The sequence below is a fragment of the Topomyia yanbarensis genome, chromosome 3, assembly GCF_030247195.1.
Source record: "Topomyia yanbarensis strain Yona2022 chromosome 3, ASM3024719v1, whole genome shotgun sequence".
Taxonomy (NCBI): domain Eukaryota; kingdom Metazoa; phylum Arthropoda; class Insecta; order Diptera; family Culicidae; genus Topomyia; species Topomyia yanbarensis.
In genome coordinates, this window is record NC_080672.1 from 133249715 (window position 1) to 133271355 (window position 21641).

Below are 21641 nucleotides of genomic sequence, written 5' to 3' on the forward strand. Positions count from 1 at the left end.
CAGCACTGTGCGCCGTCTTGCGACAAGCTCGGATACCAATTTTGTTGTAATCAGCTGTCAGCGCGTAGCAAAATCAGCTGTCAAAAATTCCGCCAAAACAACCTACTCTGTTTACTTTTCATTTAGTGGTGATCCTTTGCATGATTAATAACATTTTTAAAAATCTGATAAAATAAACTGATGTTTGGCGCTGGTTAATATAATTGTGTTTTACTGTGAACACTTAGTTCTGAGTGAAAAGTGTTTGACAGAAGATGAGAAAGCAAGTAGCTTTTGATCGGTATGAAGAAAATCTTTTTGAAGGAACTAGTGCTGTTACACCACGAGATGAAAGCAATAGAATCACACGGCCTCATCATGTGCCAACACCAAAGATGTCTGGTCGGAAGAAAGCTCTTTTCAACAACGTAGACCAAATATCGCGGCAGACACCTGAATCAATGGAAGAAGAGTCGGATTTAGGACCCATGAGTCCTCTTAAATTCAGCAATAGTCCGAAAAGGCCTCCAGTGAAAGGTAGTTACTGCACCTACTGTGTATGTATATATAACGTCTCTTACTTGAATTCTAGCACTAAGCATCACTTCCTTCCGTAACATCCTTGGAAATGCTTCTCCGGAAAGTGATCGATCACTTTCGCCGGACTTTGAACGTCGTTTCAGCCATTCAGAGCTTTATGAGATACTGCCTGCTTCGTACGATAAAGAAAACCACATGTTAGACGAAGAGACACGACTGTCGTTTCCAAGCGAAACGCCTCGTGTGCGAACGCCTGCTCAAAGTGCGCTATTAGACGAAACAAACTCCAACAGCTTATCCTTGTTGATGAGCTCCGATCTGAACATTGTTGAAAAGCGGTCCCATGTATTAAAAACACCTGGTCTATCTGAAGCGAATGGTCAAAAAAAGGAACCGAAGTTAACCTTCCGAAAGTTAAGCTTTAACGAGAATCCATTGACGCCAAGCGTTGAAAACGAACCACGTACTCTTAGCGATCTAACCAACGAAAGCAAAGCACGAACTTCCCTCTCATTCAGCGACTTACGTCCTATTTCCACAAAATCATTCTACTCTTCCGCCACTAGCCAGGAAGCCGTCCACAAACCAGTTCTCAGAACTAAACAAATGTCATCAATTTTCCCCGTTAAAACATCTACAAAACGATCATTATCAAATCAACGAAAGCGTCCAAGCACAAAAATCCGCGATAGTTCTATACGATTGGGAAACTTCAATCGAGGAGTTTTTCATAAAATCAAAAAACCAACGGCAAAGAAAAACAATGTTATGAAAAAGCTTTCCACAAGTCAGGTTTTGGAATCTACTTCCTCTTTCTTGAATATATCGCTGGAAAAGGCAGAAAAAAGCAAATCTGCCTCTTCAACGCCCCAGGAGCCGAAACTGCTGCAGCAATTGACTTGCATTAAACAACTATTACACAGCAGTAAAAACCCCATCAAGCGGGCTCGTCCATTATCATTGTCCAAATCGATGACCGATCTGGCTGGTTTGTCTCCGTACAGCAATGAAGTGGAATCCGATCGAAGCGACGAAGACGAGGTGAAGCAGTACGATAGTGACGATGCCAAATCGGAGGGCGGTAATCGTAAATTTTTCAAAGCTAACTCCAATCGACGAATCAAGCGAGAGTACAAAATTATCAACAATGTTTCGGCGACGGTGCGGAAGGGAGGAAAAATTACACTCAATCGGAGTAAGGAGAAGAAGCGGAAGTACCAGTCGATGTTTGACGAAGGTAAGTGTGCTTCGATTCCGTTTTTTGGTCTAATCTTGCTACGATGCTCTTTTAGAATTTAATTTCGAATCCGAACAGCTTGAGGTAGACGACATCATCAACAAGCTCAACCAATCGCAGATGGAGTATAGTCACACTATTTGCGACCAACAACGATCACCTGAAATGGACCAGCTGGAGCCTAGTAAACCCTCAGGAAATGAAACGGAACAAAATATCACCGACTCTCTGCACATCGATATCAGCAACGACGAACCTATCCCGATGCAGTCTAATATTATTCTCGTTGATAGACTTTCTCCACTCATTACGCCCTCGCAAGAAAGCACCTCGGCCGAAGGGGCAAGCTGTAATCAGATTCCCTATAACGAGTCTCCCATGACTCGGACACAATCGCTGGTCTCCGAAGGGGCCATACAATCTACCAACGGTAATAAATGTTAAACTGGCTCAGCAGCATATTTAATTGTTACTTTAATTTCAGTCCGACTGCATGAGTGTCCACAATCAGAGCGAGGTCAGGAGGAAAAATTATTTCCCATTTTCAACAAAAATCACCAGCGTCAAGTGGCAGATATTGATTCTTCTCGGGAGCCTAATTATAGTTTGTTTGATTCGCGTCGAAGGCATTATAACAAGCTACATCATTGGCGACCGATCGGTTCCAATCAGTATCAGATTGATGCCGGTCAGAAAGAATATGGAGCGCAGCATTGTCGCGAGTGCGGTTTGGTTTATAGCGTCCACGAACCGGAGGAAGAACTTATTCACGAAAACTATCATAATTCATTGCACAAGCTTAGGTTTGCGGGTTGGAGCAATGAACCTGTGATCGCTCGCGTTCCGGAGTGGGATGTTTCGGGCAGAATCTTAGCCGTTACGATAGCCGAAGGCAAACAAAAGTTGCAGAAAGTGAATGATGTTCTTTCCGTTGTGGATCGCGAGCTAGGCTACATCGAACCGTGTCAACTGCTGATGGGTTCGGTAGTATATCTTGCCGTGGCCCGCTCGTTGGTGCTGGGAGTTTGTGTAGCTCAACCGCTTCAACAAGCAAATCGGTTGCTCACGATCGAAGGTATTGAGGGATCTATTGATTGCTGCACGATGGAAACCTACCCGGCAAAGTAAGATTTTCTCTGCAATAATCATGTAAAACCAATAATCTAACAAATTCGTCCGTTTGAACGCTTGTAGATGTGGAATCTCACGGATATGGGTATCACCAAACTTTCGAGGTTACAAAATTGCTCGAACGCTGCTCACGGTTATGAAGTCTCACTTTATCTTCGGTTATCCCTTAAGCTACGACGAAATTGCTTTTAGTGCTCCGACCGAGGCTGGCAAACGCTTAGCGGAAAGTGTAACAGGACGAAAGGATTTTTTAATCTACATGTAATTTGCATTATTTTACCCACTTATGTATAGGTTATATGTTTTACTCTGTTAGTACCGTTTTCTTACTGAAAACTATCAGCTTTACTTAATTTGATCACGACAATTTCTTAATTCTCCCAAAAACAAAAAATCGCAGAACACATTTTATGCCATTTTAACGCTAAAGGCCATTCGATTGATGAATGAATGTTTAAATAAAGTAAGCCGTTGTGGTTATATATTTCCCATATGTTTAGGTAGTTTCACATGATTGATTTACTTTTTCTTCTTCTTTTCAGCCATTGCCTTCTGCTTAGCACGTTCTTCCTCGCGAATTTTAACCATTTTGGCACGCTTCTTGGCCATTTTATCCACTTTCCGCTGGAAATTGAGGTATTTGCCATATTCCTGAAAATTTTATTTGCGTATAAGGTTGATCGTACAAACAGGGGTGCGTTTAGTTTACCTTGTCTGTAATAGGGTACTCGGCAGGTTGCTTCTGAAGAAAATAATCTAGTAGTTCACTCGCTGTCAACGGTTCTCTTTCGAGTCTGAAAAATGTATAATAACGTTTAGTCAACTGTTTTGCACAAAAAACTGAAATGCAGTCTTATTCTGCATCACGATGCATTAGATTGATTTGATGAACGAATGCAGCCAGCTATCTTATACGAATGATTACATTATATTGGCTATACCGGTATTTATGCAAGTCCACAAACATCGGACTTTAATACAGTTTGCGACAACGACAAATATTCAAACATTTTCTACAGATTTTGCATAATAGCTCTGAAAAGGTTTTTGATTCTATAGTGCTAAAATGATAATTTCCTTCGACTAGGGTTACCACACCTTCGGGTTTGACCCGGAGACTCTGGTTTTAGGGCGATCTCCGATCCTCCGTGTTTCACACTAATTTCTCCGGCCCGGTGAAACAACAGATAATTTAAACTGTTTTTTTAACGGGCTGATGGGACTGCAGCTTATAGCTTGAGGGATCTCGGTCCGTCCCGCGTGACAAAATTTGCAAAATCGGAAGGATTAGCGACTGTCCGCCAAATAAACACCGGTCCTCGGGAGGAGGACTAAATTTTGCGCCTGTTTGTCTCGAAGTGTGTAACGTCAAGTTTTCTATTTTGTCTGGTCCAATGTATCCTGCTCCTAACAACGCGTGCTAAGTCGTCAGTGATACAATTAAAACTTCGCATTGATTCCGCTTCTATTTTCTTCCTAATCTCCTCATGGGTCCCCTAGGTCAGAAGCGGATCAATCGACTGTTAGGTAAATTAGAGATCGCAATCAGCCGTGATGTCCGCGAATTTCATACATAGATACAAATTATTTGGCGCAAGTTCAGAGCGTGTAACGTCGTGTCATCTAGTCTGTCATCCTATGGAAAATCATCCTACCATCGCCTTGGGGTCAACGTCATATTGGCAAATTTCGCATTGAATCCGCTTCTGTCTCTTCCTAATCTCCTTTTTGTCTCCTAGGTCCGAAGCAGATCAATCGACTATCAATTGAAACGGGTATGTTTACCGTTTAGCAGTATTAGTCCTTACTCGCGAATACTTTTCCTTCAACTGTGCTGTTTCTTCTCTATCTTATAACATAATTCGATTATCCCTGTTCTAGTCAATATACATATTCATTACATTATGGACCAGGCAAACCCTTAATTTTTCTATTATTATTATCCTGAGTAGCTATACCAGTGAAGGTATTTTAGGATTTCGCAAAAAGAATCTCTGCCAATAAAGGCGTAAGAAATATTTATCCACTATTAACCATAAAGTTTGCTCGAACCGAATGTCCGCCTGGTTCGACTCGAATAGACCACACCGATCCGTAAGGGTTGCTTATCATTTCTGAGAGCCGGTGTGCTTGGTCGAGTTTAGTAATCATAAGAACAAGTCCTGAATAATTAACTACCTATCTCTTAGGTGCCAGTCCTGCACTCCTTTCCTGAACTAGCCTCATACTCAAACAAACAAATGAAAAGACAAAACAAAACAAAATGAAAATAAATGGACGTCTGCTATCTGTGCCTAAATTGATGTTGCTTCTCTGTTTTGCACGACCCAGGGGGGACTTGGCCTTGATCCCAATGCTCTGTCACCGATGTTACGTGATATTCGTTATGGAATATTCTTTGTTTGGGCATTCATAAACAATGTTGTACGTTTTTTTATCCCTGATCCGCTGATACGTCTAAAATTCATTTTTAGTTTTTATCTCGTTACGTGACGCTCTTCCCCTATTGTCAATATCCAACATCATTTATGAATGGTCCCCTGGTGATATATTTAGAGCAGACAATCCAATGAAAAATAGGATTGACAGGATTTTAGCGCGCTCTTGGCGCCTTGTGTCACATCTTCATATTTGTTATACATACTAAGAATACCAAAGCATGCGATGTGATGACCGGAAGATTAGAGAAGCAACTTCTCCCCTTCCCCCCATAATTTAAACTGTTTTAGTAACCATTTTTTTTTCAAAATGTTTGAAAAGTAAGTAGTGCTATTATCACCTCTTGGGTTAAGAGTTATTTGCTCGACTAACCATTTGTTTCAGGGTGGCCAAGATGTCAAGAACTCGTATGAGAAACAAATCATTTTGTCCATCATTGTAGAAAAAAATTCCGCACTTGCTAAAATTTATTATTTTGTATCCCATAAAGCCGCTCAAAATGGTTTAAAAAGTCAAATTTCTTCAATTTCACCAAATCACCTCACAGTTGCTGATGCTTATATGCAGCTGCTGCTTGATAGGATGGCGCTTGGTCTAATTCAACCGGCCTGGGAAACATCTAACGATTTCTTCTCGTGTTTGTAGCATAAGCCATTTTCCTATGCTGGAATAGGAAAGCGTAACAGTAAGTAACGCTCCGAGCTTACCGCCAAATAGATAAACGGCTGGACCGCCATTTGAGATTGAATTCCCAAACCGTACAGTTCGTTTATTCATTGCGCGCTCCACAAAGAAACTCCGTGAGTTTTAGGTTTTCCCTTGGCATTCCCTTAGGAATTAAAGTAAGTAGGGTGAAGTGCCTATTTTCACCATACTAAGCAAGGTGCCTCACTAATTCTTTAATTTCTCCCCCTACAACCAATGGAATGTGTAAAAATTGATATCAACAGCTTTGTTTCGTTGTTAAGAACCAATATAATAACACAAATGCGCTGAAAACAGTAAAATGCTCGTGCTTCAGCGCAACGAAGACTCGAATCGAGTGCCCCTATTGTTGCGCTACCATTTGACGCAATGCGTTGAACAAAGATGACAGACACTGCTCTAACCAACGGCTTCAAATGGATACGGTGATAATAGAAACATGGTGCAAATGGGCTCATAACCCTATAACATTCAAAAGTGAAAATTGATACATTTAAGGTGTTATATCCACTCAAATGAGTCGAATTTTTTTTGTCTTTTCTCAATGAACCTTTCCTCAAAAATGTTTCTTCGAAATTTCAAAGCAGTCTGACTCTTAGAACTGAAGTGGCGGCACTAAATAGCCGAAGGTGTCCTGCGATCTGAGGGACTGTTCAGTTTTCGCGCGACAATAGGTTCAATAGATAAAACGCGTATATATTTGGAATGCGTGCCGAATTCTCGTTCATTCTGGAAGTCACGTTGTAAATTAATGTTAGTGCATTAAACTGTGCGCACAAACGAAAAACTACCTAAAATTGAGTTCTTTTGACTCAATCTCGGGGTGTCGTGGAGTAAGGCAAAATTAGGTAAACCATGTTGAAGCTATTTTCCATTTAACCACGGCAAAAATCACAACTCATTGGTGCGTTTTTTATACTCAACCTTGAGTTCAGTATACTAAAATTTAAGAAGAATTTATCCAATTTTGAGTATACCCCTAGGGGCAGATCACTTGTGATGCATTTTGAAAAATCAGCGAAATTAAATGCATTTCTTTCCATCAAAATAGAAATTCAAAATGTATTTTGCGTTGCGTGCAATGTATTTTGCGATGCGTGTAATACGTCAAAACCCTACAAAAAACTAGCCCTATATTCAACACAACGTCGAACAAAGTGGATCAGCGTAGGACGATTGTTAAACAAACTTTTGTGCGAGGGAGTGCAAAGTTGATGCAAAAATGGAAATTAAATGCATTTTTTTTTCTAATTTGAGGCAAATTTGTCTTTCGCATATTCGCGTGTGTTCTAGAATGATCGCGCGCAGTCCGTGAATCTGATACATAATTTTTGCCTTTCTCATATAGAAAGGTTACGCAATCGGTCGGAATTTCGAGTTTATAACCGAGGCCCGCAGGGCCGAATCTCATATACCATTCGACTCAGTTCATCGAGATCGGAAAAAGTCTGTATGTATGTATGTGTCAATCAATCTCACCGATTTTTCTCAGCGATGGCTGAACCGATTTGCACAAACTTAGTCTCAGATGAAAGGTACAACCTTCCCATAGGTCGCTATTGAATTTAATTTCATTTAATTATTAATCGGACTTCTAGTTCCAGAGTTACAGGTTGAAGAGTACGATTACACAACTAATTCCCATATAAACTGGTATCACCATGAGGTCCAAATGATGTAATACATATTAAAATGTGCACATTACTTGGATTTGCGTGTCTAAATCATTAATGACCCATCAAAGTCACCTTGACCACATTGGCCACCTATGACGGTTCTTGATGCCCCCTGGAAACTTGCTAACTCCTTTAGTTAATGTCATACCTATTTCTCAGCGAATTATTTACCGATTTTACAAACTTGGTCTCAAATGAAAGGTCCAACGTTCCCATCAGCTGCTATTTAATTTCTAATTGATCCGTTCCGGAAGTACATGGGTGATGAATACGACCACACAGCAAATCCCGATTTCAACCTATACTGTGATGAATGCAAAAGATTTTTTTTTCGAAAATGTGACCACAATTGCTTGGATTTGTAGTTGTAGGTCACTAATAGTCATTCAAAGTCTTTTTGGCCTAATTGGCCACCATCGATGTTCCAGAAGCCCCGACGGAAGTATCCAAATTCAGAATGACAGTTACATCGACTTCTCTTTGATGACTGGACCGATTTGACCAGTCAGTCTCAAATGAACGGTGTTGCGTTCCCAAAAACTGTTATTAAAAACTATTTCGATCCGACTTCCGGTTGCGGAGTTACGGGTTGTGGAGTGGGGTCACATAGAAAACTCCTATTCAAACTGATACCGCGATGAATACAAAAAGCATTTTTTTGCTAAAATGAGAGCCAAACATTTTACATTTGTAGTTCTAGGTTACGCCCCATCGAAGTCGTGTTGAGCATATTGACCACCATAGACGTGCTCGGGAAAAGGTACCATCTTTCAAAATTAAGGGAGGCGTCTGGTGTAGTGGGTAAAAAATGACTTCTTTTTTATTCGCTTAATTGTTAGTATTGAACCTCTGGAATAGTATTCCGCAATCTCTGTTGCCAAGCTGACCTTTTGTTTAAAACAACCATGCGTTACTCACGCGTATTTACTGTAACACATGCAGATTTACATCTATTGGCAACATTAATCGCGTTTTCTCGAAACCGCATTTCTCAAATTGTCGGACACGATAACTCAAAGACTGCTAAATATGTGTAGCCAACCGATGAACTACGAAAAACTGAATAAAAAAAATTCTTCCCATTATAGTGAGCGAATTCTACACTAATTCCTTTTTTCCTTTTTTTATTTCGACTATGTTAGTCACATTTTCTTTTTTACATTTTAACGACATTCAATTAGCTAGAGATTACTGGGTAGAGAAATTTATGAAAATTAGAGCCATAGTACTCAAGTGAGACCAAGTCTGTCAACTTTCCCTTTCCTTTCCCACCGGTAGCTTTGTATTCTTTCTTCAGTTTTCGTAATCTAGTTCTCATACACTTCTCAACATGTCCGACGCATTCTTTCTTCCGTACAATTATCTCGTCCTCAAAAGACAAGAAACCATTCACAGACGCTCATATATACATAAACCGTCAAAAATGAACCGGTGAATTCTTTCAACAATGATTTATTCATAGACAAACGCCGCGCTTAGTATCTCAGAAACGGCCGAAGATGGGTACCTTTCGGTTCCTAGAAACATGCCAAGGAATTTGATTTTAACCAAACCCTTTCTGTGGCGTATTCTCAAATGCATCTAGGTTGAAACCAAACAAAGAAAAAAATCGATTTTTTGAAACAATGAGAGTAGAAGAACCCCTTAAGTACAACAGAAGTATTTTAAAATACTTTCATTATTTACTTTATATTTAAAATCCGATGGTATTTTCAATACGACGCACTCAAACCTGCTAATGCTTGCTCCTCGCTCTGAGCTCTACTGAATCTGTTGTGGGTTGATGATGTTTACAATACCGTCAATCCCATCAACCTGCGAGAGGGAATTTGAAAATGCGGAAATGTTTTCTCCATTTCCTGTAAAAAATGCAAAATGTGGGTTAGCCCCTTTTGGACGCCAACTGTTCACTTACGAAAGACCAATTTGCTTCAATGAACTGTTCAGTCTCTTTCGTCAGAGGACGCTCGGTAGTTGGAGCAATGGGAACCTGTGACAGTGGATACATCCCATTATCCCGAAGGTATCGACGAATGCTTGGTTTAATGGTCTGGATGTAAATTTAGGGAATTTATTCGTACGATGTCAAGGCTCATGCCCAACAATTACACATTTTATGCGCATCTCCGTCATATAAGATTTGCTGAGAGTAGTCATTGCATTTGTGAGAGTGGCTATCACGATATCGAGCATGTTGTTTGGCTGTGCGCAGAGTACTGTGTGGCTAGGTCTCAACTAATAGATTTCCTTCGGGCCCGAGGTGGATCACCCTATGTGCCAGTCCGGGACGTCCTGGCAAACCGTGACCACCCCTACATTTTTCTTATCTACATGCTTTTGAAAACTATTAATGCCCAAGTTTGGTACACTTTCCCTTCTTTAATTCACAGTAGAACCACCTCTATCTTCCCTGTATCTAAAATATGGCACAGCTTCACGAGTCTACGATGCATATACTTCCTTGATAATCGTCCAACCAGAACATCATGGCATACCTCCCAAGCAGATGGTATAGGAACATCATAACGGCATCAGAGTGCCACTTATTATCCGAAATAGCAAACTTCCTATCGCCCCTGCGATTACAAGATGAAAAAAATGAAAAATCGGCATCGTCAAGCTACCGCATTTGGACCTAAATAGACCTATGTATAAAAAAATGGCGGTCCATTTTTTCTTGACGTCATGTTGTTTGGTACTAAGAGGTATTTTTTAGAACAATAAGGAGGCGCAGAACACTTGGTTATTTCTTTTTTTATAAATAAATGTTTTAAAAAATATACAAACCGACGCTGTTATTGGCATTTCAAAGTAAAGATCTCTCGAAACGTGCGCATTGAGAATGGATAGCTACTCTCAAGCTCCATTCGTTGATTTTCTGTGCAATTTCGCTTGGTCTGGCCAATCATGGAGTAGCAACTGCGTATTGTACGGTCACCATGCCCATGTTCATGCTCAAACAAAGTATTTCAAATGGGAGACGAATTATGATTTTCCATGATGGATGAAAATATCTATATCTAGTTTCTCCAATCGCGGAAAAGTCACAGAATTTAAAAATCCGTTAGAAGCAATTAAAAAAGGATTTTTTTTCAAAAATAAAATTGATGGTATTATTTATTTACATCCTCGTTTCATTTTGAAACTAGTGATAATTTGTTAATAATTGTTTTAACAGTTTGTGGTTATTTACATTATTTATGCTGCACAGGTTCGCTGTTTCCATATTTTTCCGACACAATTGTGTTAGAAACGGTGAATAGATCTTTTTTCGCGATTTAATACTCGAAAAGGTTTTTATAGTGCAGTGTTGTGTTTTGTAACTGATGTTTTGTGGTTATTAAGAACAAATTGTGGAAACTGCTCCTGGGTGAAGATCTCTCCCTTGTACCAGAATCGTACCGGAAGATGCTCTTGAAAATTCAAGTCATCTGGAAGCGCACACGGAACAGCAGTTGAAGCTATTTTGAGCAAGGTTTTAGGAACTAAAAAGTCTGATCGACGAGGAAGTATGTTTGAAAACGGATCCGCTAACAAAACTGCAAGAGCTACACTAGTGTACAGCTGTTGGCAAGTTGCAATACTTGCGGCTACTCTGGACACTCAGTATTGCTGGTGAGACCGTTTTATTTTTTCTTTACTTATTTTCTCCCAGCCATGTACGGAGCGAGTGCCAAGTAACAGTAATAAGTTTACTGCAATCATATGCTAATGTCAGCTGCCTCATAGAAATCTCAAAAAAATAAATTGGATATCGTTGGCATGATGTTCCGTGATGTGCACACCATCATGAGGTCATAGTATCTTATTTTCCATTTTCTTGAATGTTCTGTATTCTGAACATTACAACACGAAAAAGTAGAAAAAGGACAAATCGCTCCATGCAGAATCAACACAATTGATTAGAATTCATATTACAGATGGTTCCGTAGGGAGAAATTATTCCTGAAATATATTCAAACTTTTGACCTGGACTATAGTTGCTAGTTATAGTTGCTGGATACAGTATATATTATATTCAACACATAACATGTATATATTCATGTATGATTGATTTGGTTCACCATTTTATGAATTACCTGAAATTTTAACTATATAGAAAACTTGTACATTCATTTTTTTAAATAAATACTTGTTCCTTTAATTAGTGAAAATATACATGTAGTCTATGGATTATATTTATTTCCAGAAATGCTACATCTATTTTTTCTAGTTTATTTGTGAATGATCCATTCCATAAATAATATTTCTTCTGTATTATTTGTAGTGGGTACTGGTCGATATTTTCATCTCCTTTGAAATAAGATGTATTTTATGTTTCCTACTTGCTTTCTGCAAACTGAGATAACAAACGATAAATTCTAAATTTTGGCGAACAAGTGTTATAAACGTGTGGATGCGACTTTTAGTACATTCCGGCGTTACGAAAATTTTATTTTTTTTCACAAAATGTGGAGGAAATGCGTTCCGGAACGTTCCGGAAGGTTTCTGTTTTCATGATCCTGTATTGTCTATTAGGACGTAGAAGTCCTATATGGATTTTTGTCAAACGTGAGTTGTCTGTTGGTTTGTATTTTTATGCGTTTTTTGTTTATATTACTACTAATTAACCAGATTCGCCAATTTTCTCTATTGTTTCAGAGAGCGAGTAAGGGCGCTATAACCCTGGCTCATTAGCCAGGGCAGGGCTTAATGCTTCTGTCCCATCCCAGGAGCCTAGGACCAAAGGAGTGACATTAACCCTCTTAGCATAGTCACTCCCAACGATTTTTCAAACCCCCATCAAATTGAAACGGTTGTGTACGGTTGTCCACGTTTCTTCCTTATTCAAGGTTCAAAATAATACGTTGATTAAATTATTCATTGAACGAATAATTTGATTGCCGTATAATTTTGAATCATCTTTATTTTGTACGCTGCACAGTTGGCCTGGCCGCTTTAATGCTTGTGTCATATTCAATATGTGCCACAAACATTAATAATGACAAGAAAAATTGTGGACGAACGTCCGCAATTTTCCAGGATCCCTACATGTATTGGCTGTGTATGTGTAGACTAGACTAGACTAGACATAAATGTTTCAAAAATATACAAAATTGTAACTTTTCAGATCGGACAAAATCGCGAACAATCTGTGTCTTACGACAATTCCATTGCTAGTTAGTTCGTTAAAATCGATCGATTAGGTCGCCGCACGGGTTAAACGGGTTAAAAACTTCATATGTCAATATTATGATCAAAAATTTATTTCTCGCGAAACCCATCTAGGTTTGGTTTTGCAATGCCAAATACTACTAAAAAATTGGATCTTCCATCGAAATTGCGATATCATCTAATTTGGGTCGCCAAAACCGAACGCCTCCATTTCAAATTTATGCTTTTTGATTCATCGACTAAGTCGCCATCTGGTCTGATCGAATGCACAATAACCCCATTATTAATGTTGAACAAATGTTTAGTAAATTAGAAAGAAAACACTTCTTTATCAATTTACGTTCAATACTTAAAATTTACCTCCTTCGGAGTTACCTAAAGCTAGCCTACAACATGGAACATGGGGTCGTATCCGACCCCTCCTAGTCTGCGGAGGATTAAATGTTGATATGTTTAGCATTTTGAAGCGTACATGAATAATGTAAAGTATATTCAGGGTAGTTTTGGTTGACAATCTTAGTGAAATTGAAAATGAATAGAAAATGATTGAGCGGCTGGGCTGTTTTAACAAATGATGCAACTAGCTACTGCGGATTGAACATAGTCGGGCATGATTTGATATTAAATATCAAATCATATCCAATTATGTTTAATCCGCAGTTGTTAGTTGTATCATTTGTTCAAACAGCCGCCCAGCCGCTCAATCATTTTCCATTCATTTTGTTCCACCTTCAAGTTCAAATAAACCTGCAGCAGATTTGCAGCTCTGGCTCCTATATAATGTGTGGAAAACTGCATACTGTGTGAATGGAAACGAAAAACGATCGGAAGTAGAAAATGACGGACAAACTTTGTTTCTATTGATTTTTCGAAATAACCTGTAAAACCAGTTATACGGGAAGTATAAAAAAAGAAAAGTCTAAATGAAACTTAAGATGCCCGAAATTTACACCCACAATCCCATCTTGTTAGACATAATTTGTTTGTTATGTTCACCACAATTAATGCCCAAGTAGAATCATTCGTCCGTAGAACGACATTAAACCACAGATTAACAGACCTAACACTATGATAGAATTCCCTCAAATATTGATCCGGCATTTTCAAAGAAAACTAGCTCCACCTTTTATTCACGGTCCCAAACACCCAGTTGTTGGTGGTTTACCCCTTAGGCTTGGGAACAATTTTTCACTAGTGGTCTATCCCCCATATGCTTGTTCATGTCAGTAGCTTCATAATTGCAAATATGGCCACAGTCTCAACTACAAATATATTTAAAATGATCGTTGAAGTGGACGATGAGACATTGTTGGATTCCGCAACCCCGCATGGATTCCGCAACCCCGTATATGCAAACGATGACACAATCGAGGTGCGACTACTCAGCTCGGTGCCGCATACCTCTAAAAGCGTTATTAAACATCACGTGACACCCGAAAGTGGATTGAATTAAGGACTTTAAAAAAAATTAGTATGTGACCTAGCGCAAAAACTCACCTCATCCGTCTTCTGATCCCCAGAGATTGGTTAACACAATCAAATATTTGCTTTGGAGAATAGCCTTTCGTAACCAAAGACAATGGAGATAAATCAAAATCTTTGCTAACGCCGGGCTTCTTGCTCAAAGCGTACTTCCAAAGTTGTTGCGTTGTACCATAATCCGTTTTGGGGATTATGAGAAATTTTTCGAAACACTTTTTGAACTTTCCAACTTTGGCTGTCCACGGTTGACTAGATGTTCCAACTAGTAAAATCTTCTCATCGTTTTTTATCTGTTTTACTAGTTTTTTGAATAAGAGCTTTCCAAGCTTCGTTGGTTCCATAGAGCTTTCATCTGGAGGGATCTTTTTGTAAAATAATTTGTGTGCTTGATCGATGTGGATAACGGTTGGTTGTAAAATGCGTGCCAATTTCAATACCATTTGTATGACCATTGGTAACTGTGCCTTATCTACCGATGCGATATTAGAAGCACTCAAATCAAAGAGAACCGCATCTATTTCACTGGAAATAGCTTCTACAAGCATTGTCTTCCCATAGCCGGGCGGTCCAATTAAACAAAATGACTTCGGCCTCGGTAGCATGAGGGGTCCCAACCCAAACAACCATGATCGGATTATATCCCGAACTTCGTCCATAGCTGCAGGAGGATCTTCTTCTAAAAAATTTCGTCTTTCGAAAGCTGCGTAATTGTAGTCTCCTATATAATCATCAATTTTTCTTTTTTTGTACGTTCGAACGATGTTCATATCTACCAGCTCTTCGTACAGTGAATCGATCGTCCTGTCAGCCGTCAGATCGAGAAGTTGCTTCTTCTTTTTGCCTTTTCCTTTCCCTTTACCTCTCTTCTTCTTCTGTTTTTTAGGTTTAGGTGCTTTGTATTTTTTCTTTGTATCCTTGCAAAGTGCTTTCTGAAGCAGTTCTCGTTCACCACGAAGCACTTCGTCAACCAATGGGCGTAACTCCTGATGAACTTCTGCAAACTTATCAAGGGTAATCCACTCCATGATTGGTAATTCGTCTTTGTTCTCCAATTCATCCACAAAGTACCAGTCTTTTTCATAGCGAACTATCGTTTCATCCATTGTTACTGAATATGGAAGCGTGGTGTTAGAACATATTCCAATAAAAACGTTACCTAATACTTACGCAAAGCATTAGTAGCAAAATCCGGTTTACTAAAATCGTAAGTCTTTCCCTGTTCTTTTTCTTTTCTTTTCTCTTCGCGTTTTTTCTCCTTCAATCGTTCTTTTGCCTCCTTTAGTTTTGCCTTTTCTCGTTCTTTTGCCTTTTTTCTAGCTTCGGCCTCCTTGATTTTTTGGTCTTTAGACTTCTTTTTTTCTATAGCTTTTTTTCGTTCAGCCTCCATATACTCATCAGGTGTTAACGTTTCGCCTCTTACAACTAGAAGTGTTCCACCTTCCCATGCCTCTGGATACCGATCGAAAGCATGCGCGAAATCGTAAAAGTCTTTGAACCATGCTCGAATGTGATCGGATATGTCCTCCATAATCCATGGTCCACGCTGTTGCAAAATCCTAGTTTTCTCGTCTTCGATCGCTCGAATAAAAGATTCATCAAACTCTAGCTTACGCTTTCGTCGGTCCATTTTTGCTTGCTCGATTCTTGAGTCGAGATCCGGGCCGCGTTCCATTTCGTCAATCATTCCTAGAAAGAGCGACTTTCGGTAACGTTCTCTTAATAGTTGTTTTCTTTCCTTGTAACGCGTCCAATATCGTTGGATTTTTCTAGCGGCTCGTGTGTGTAGCATATTCTCCACTAATTCCTCAGTGTTGTCTTCCTCTATTATCTCTTCGATTTTTATTTCTTCTACGTTTTTCTGCAGTTCTATCTTTGGTTTAACTTCCTCTGTAATCTCTTCGATCCAACCTGGTGGTCCGTAATATGGAAAATCCACAACATTTTTCTTCTTCAGTCGATAATCCCAAGTGAACACGGTTCTTTTAACAGGAATCAGCATGATCTGGTCCGGATGATGGTAGAATTCGTAGTGAAAATCTAGAATTGAATCCTCTCTTGGTTTCGGATAAAATAGTTTTGGATGAATTCTGAAATTCAATAGCAGTATTCTAGCTCGACGTGCTTTTTCGTGAGCAAGAATTAAATTCAAGGCTGCAATTCGCTTTTCCTTGGCACGATCTCTCCGTATGAATGGACGTCTTGGGTCTGGTTGCGGTTCTTCTACTTCACTTTCCGAACTCGACCATTCATCACCACTAGAACTACTAGTTACTGGTTCCAGATTTCGATTCGATATTAATGTTTGTAACTCCGCTGTTCGGTCCAGCGGAAAGTAACAAGGACGCAAGATTTGTACATCTTCTGGAATCAAGTGCAACTCTCGAAGGGCTCCATCTATGTAGGTAAACTCACTCAATTCCATCTGTTTGATCTTTTGCTGTAACTCCAAAAGACGTCGATTGGAAGATTCAGTGAGAATTTTGATAACCTCCCGTTTTTGAACTTGCAGCGTTTGATCGTAGCACCGGTCCAACATCCGACATAGATGAACATAGCGGCAGTATAACTCGGATAAAGTTTCGTGCACGAGTTGTGTGTTTTGCGTTGGTTTGAAGTGTTGGATAAGCCGTTCATGGAGTAGAACATCCTGTAGTTCTGCTTTGGTAGCAAGCCAAAACTTGGCGATCGTTTCTTCGCCCATAGTGCAACTGTCACCATTGATAATGGCAATTTGCTGCACATAGCTAACTTTGATCTTATTTTATTTTCGTCAAGCATATGTAGACTATATTGAACGGTAATACAATCACAGAGAAGCAGAGAACAGACATATAAGCTGGAACAAACTTTTCCGAAAATCCTGTGTAAACATTTAAATGAAAATACGTTGATAATCACCATCGCATACAGGTTCGCATGCATGAGTCACCATTGTATCCAAGTTTGCACACAAGTCCCGAATAGCGATTGCTGGCCGATCGAAGCGCCGCCAAGTGGCAAGTTGCTACTTGCTGTTGTCATTTCAAAGCGACACTTTTATTTCTTACACAAGTTGAAAACTTTACTTGTATGTCAGTTCTTAGTGATACAATACCAAATACAATACTTATATATACTATACATTATTACGGTTAGGTTGAAATTTAATTTGTTTTTCAGACAGGGAGAGGTTAATTATTTCACATTACAGGACATCAGATTCTGATGAGACGAAGTCTAAATGCAAATTCCATAATAATTTAGTTGTAGGTTTTGTGCTCTTTACGCGCAAAGATGGTTTTAAACAAGCATCTCCTTAATAGACATTTCTACGGCTCATGTACGTACTCGTGGCATGCGTTGCGTTGGGTTCCGTTGTGACGATGATTTTGGCGGATTGCACACTGACTTCATCATGTTTGACTGCTGATTATATAATAAGAGTTGCTTGGGAAATGGTATGTAGGAATTCATACCAATCCGACCCACATTAAAACCTCAATAGCATGATAGCCATCATTGCCAGCCGCCCCCATCTTCATCGTTCACGGGGAAGGATAAAGGATAAGGTATACAGGAAGTGTTGATGCTCCACCGACTTCACGGAAGGACGACGATTCATCAGACTCTTCCATAGGTGTCGTTGAGTTGGTAGTTTGGAAGGGTATCAGGTCTAGGATTCGCTCCAAGCAAGCGATGCGACCTGTAAAGCATATTTTATTAGGTAGTTGTTTAGTTAGTCTTCGTGTGCACGATGACTCGAAAACGTACGTACACGTGACATGACACAAATACTACATCACTAGCTGGAATAATAAAAAAAGACGGCAAAAGCAAATGGGATTGTTTTCAAACAAGAACCTGCATTAGTATTCGTGAGACCGGCCAACAAGAACTCAATGGAGAAAAATAGTTTTTACCCAAATTGTTCTTAATATAGCATAGTGAAATACAGTCGTGATTCGCTGGTTGGACACTTTTTAATAGGACCGCTTTTTAGTTGGATCTCCGCTAGTTGGACCATTGCCCAACCAGAAAGCATCTGATTGCCAAAATCTCATGTAAAATTTACTTTGACAATAAATCTGACAATATTTAGAGATGTGAAGAGGTGCAGTTACACTGCCAACATCTCCTTTGGAGAGTTTTTGACATTTGTTAGTCGGTCCAACTAGCGAATCAAATTCGTTAATTGGACAAGGCTATGGCCCAACCAGCGCATCACGACTGAATTTTATTATTTTTTATTATAATGACGCATCTTTCTATTGACGTGGCTATTTTTTCATGTAGAATACATTTTAGCTTGCAATATAGGGGTCCCCGTTACAATATATGGGCTGTGGAAGGCACGTCGAATTTTAAACGGTCATAACTTCCATTATAACAGAATGATTTGATATTCGGGCCATTTTGTCGAAAATATATTTAGCAATGTTGTATTAGACTTTTGAGTATGTAACATGCATTAATAACGAAAAATTAGTGTTTTGAAAAATCTTTCGAAAACTACTCGGAAATGATGAAAATTTTCAGCGCAACTCGATCAGAGCCATCAATATGGTGCACCAACCGAACACTTAAATGATGAAAAAAATTAAACTTAGATCCGCTACAGATTTGTTTCTATTATCATTCGTATTTGGCTGTTTGGAGCGAACAGAGAGCTGTACAATACCGAGACGGAAATATTTGTGAACTGTACATGGCTGGTGGATGTATCAGTTTTGTTCGTTACGTGCTACTTGCAGAGGATATCATTTTCATTACCGATGGATGGAAGACAGCATACACACATGCAAAAAACGAATTGATTTCAGTCGATTTCAGCAAGTCTTGCCAGATGTCCGAAGACTGCATGTCAACACCGAGAGAGAAGGCGATTCTTAGAATCCATCTTCGTGTATCAAGGTCGTTCATAAAGAGCACAAATAGAAGAGGTCCGAGATGACTCCCTTGAGGAACGCCCGATGTAATGTGGAAAGCGTCCGTGTAATTCCATATCGCACCGAGGTGCTACGGTTCGCAAGCTACGAGGAGATCCAATTATTCAGCCAGTCCGGCAGTCCAGTCCGCCTTAGCTTTTTCACAGCAAGCTGATGAGGAACACGATCGAAAGCTTTCGAGAAGTCGATGTACACCACATCGATCCCAATTTATCAATCAACGACTACACATAGCTCATCAGATTAGTAGTTGTCGAGCGCTCTCTTAAAAAGCCATACTGGTCCGAAGTGATGATGTGTTTTAATGCGGGGTAGATAACATCTAACAACATACTCTCGAAGATTTTAGGGAGGCAGCTCAAGATTGAAATTCGAGTTATCAAAGATTCCCTCCACTTCGTAGGGAAAACAATCTCGGAAAGAGAGCGATTGAATAGTCTGGTTGCAGTTGAAAACTGGAAAATCCATCCAGCGACAATCGGTTTTTCTTCTGTTTAGTGCTAATCCATTATGTCGGAAGTAGTGCGCTGGATAGCGCATCATTGTACGAAAACAGCGCACTACTTCCAACGTGATTCCATTGTTTAGAACCAGAGAAAATACGATTGTCGCTGGTTGGATTTTCCAGTTGTCAACTGCAACCAGAATAATAGAGATGCTGGTAGCGCCAAAGATGAAGAGCGATTCTTGATGAACGATGGTTGGAGCTCATCCGACCCCGGACCTTTTAGAACTATCAATTCCCTGATGATTAATATGTACCTGATGTTCGGTGAATGACGTTGCAGTAAAATTCAGAGTCGACATTGGCAAACTACTTAATTACGATACAGACAAAGATGGTTAGTTATTACTTAGCACGTTTTGAAAGAATGACGAGAATAAATTTGCTGACTCCGCTGGTGACGTTGATATCCTGTCTCGATAGTTGACGCTTTCCGGGATTCCACCGGAGGACGTTTTATTCCGCAGGTAAGATCAAAACTGCTTTGGGCTGTCCTTCATGCTGCATTCAATTTGGGAAACATATGAGCGAAAGTATGATGCATTCATGAGTTCGAATTGGCGTTCTAATTCCCGCACGGACGTTTTGTCGGTTTCTCCTCTTGTTCTAAAATATCGTTTTCGAGCCTTCTTGAGACGATTTCGAAAATTTCGTAGCTGCGTTCCACCAAGGTCGTTTGTATTCATCTTACAAACAATCAGTACCAACAGAGCAATACAACACACTAAAATAATTGTTCTTTTGAGCAGAACTATCCTGTTCGGTATAAAGTCTTTTGGCTTAACGTCGCCTGACATAAGACATTATATGGTAGTTGGCCATTTGACATAACAGTCGTGTAGTATAAGTACTGCCTAACAGACGTAACACTATGATAAATTCCTTAAAAATATCGATCCGCTAAATACTGGCTCCATTTTTTATACACGGTTCCAACCACTCATTTACAAATTAGTTAACAATCATGCGAATCCTACACGAGAAAATATTTTCAATAAAAATATAGTTAAGACAGACGGCGCCGGTATAGTTAAGTGGTAAGTGTGACCGACACTCATTCCAGTTGGGGACCCAACAGAGGTCGTTGAGATTTTTCTGAGGTGAAAAAATCTGTGGTCACGTCTTCCTTCGGAAGGGAAGTAAAGCCATTGGTCCCCGGTCCATGGGTTGATGGATCGATATCTATGTCCAGATAGTGGAGTCAACTCTCTGGCGTCGGAAGCAGAATACAAATTCTATACTCAGTAACAAATATCCTCCTCCTGTGATACCTGTGGAGTGCGCAATACTATATACGACTTCTAGCAAAGTATCCGATTAACATTCTTTCCCTTTTCTTCCACGATCTACGTATGGGCCTGGTCGGCGCCGGTATTGATTAATAAGCACCTACCAGAAGTTGCACATTGTAAGATGTTTCGCTACTCCCAAGCATAATCATCTAGCGATTCCCTGAGCAACTTTAGCTAGTCCAGATCGATAACGTAGTAGCAGCCAGGAGTGGTCGCACATGCTCAAGCTCAATAAAAATATTGATAAAACTGTTTCAATACGTCAATTCCATTTTAATTCTATGATATCAATATATTCACGATGCCCTCACACCACCATAGTATTATACTATGTTCACACTGCACACTGGGTATAATAATTAGCAACAAGAAAAATGTCATCAAGATAGTGTTAAAACACGTTTTAACTCGTAGTGTGAACGTAGTATTAGTCTGTCCTCTAAGTACCCCGCCACCAGATCAAAATTTTAGCGCCAACCTTAGGGGACGCTAAAATTTTGATCTGCTTTTTAAAATAAGTGAGGTTAAGCCATGAAAAAGCCGATGAGCTTGCAAGAAGAGGGTTTTCCACTAATT

The 21641-nt window shown here is 39.7% G+C and overlaps 2 protein-coding genes across 2 annotated transcripts; one reads left to right on the forward strand and one right to left on the reverse strand.

The window, feature by feature from the left end:
* Nucleotides 1–254: 254 nt before the first annotated feature.
* Nucleotides 255–3380, forward strand: LOC131693834 (N-acetyltransferase eco). The gene is made up of 5 exons (XM_058982030.1): nucleotides 255–516; nucleotides 572–1756; nucleotides 1812–2186; nucleotides 2241–2880; nucleotides 2951–3380. Exons 1-5 carry the CDS (start codon nucleotides 255–257, stop codon nucleotides 3150–3152), a joined length of 2664 nt encoding a protein of 887 aa, XP_058838013.1. The 3' UTR covers nucleotides 3153–3380.
* LOC131693833 (dynein regulatory complex protein 11) lies at nucleotides 3372–17044 on the reverse strand. The gene is made up of 4 exons (XM_058982029.1): nucleotides 15511–17044; nucleotides 14359–15451; nucleotides 3597–3681; nucleotides 3372–3538 (listed from the first exon to the last, which is right to left on the reverse strand). Exons 1-4 carry the CDS (start codon nucleotides 17042–17044, stop codon nucleotides 3407–3409), a joined length of 2844 nt encoding a protein of 947 aa, XP_058838012.1. The 3' UTR covers nucleotides 3372–3406.
* Nucleotides 17045–21641: the final 4597 nt, after the last annotated feature.

Coding starts and splice junctions, on each gene's coding strand:
- LOC131693834 (XM_058982030.1), top strand. CDS start 255: ATGAGAAAGCAAGTAGCTTTTGATCGGTATGAAGAAAATCTTTTTGAA. Junction 1,757..1,811: donor CCAGTCGATGTTTGACGAAG/GTAAGTGTGCTT, acceptor ATGCTCTTTTAG/AATTTAATTTCGAATCCGAA. Junction 2,881..2,950: donor ATGGAAACCTACCCGGCAAA/GTAAGATTTTCT, acceptor GAACGCTTGTAG/ATGTGGAATCTCACGGATAT.
- LOC131693833 (XM_058982029.1), bottom strand. CDS start 17,044: ATGGGCGAAGAAACGATCGCCAAGTTTTGGCTTGCTACCAAAGCAGAA. Junction 15,452..15,510: donor TTTTGCTACTAATGCTTTGC/GTAAGTATTAGG, acceptor TTCCATATTCAG/TAACAATGGATGAAACGATA. Junction 3,539..3,596: donor AGTACCCTATTACAGACAAG/GTAAACTAAACG, acceptor TAAAATTTTCAG/GAATATGGCAAATACCTCAA.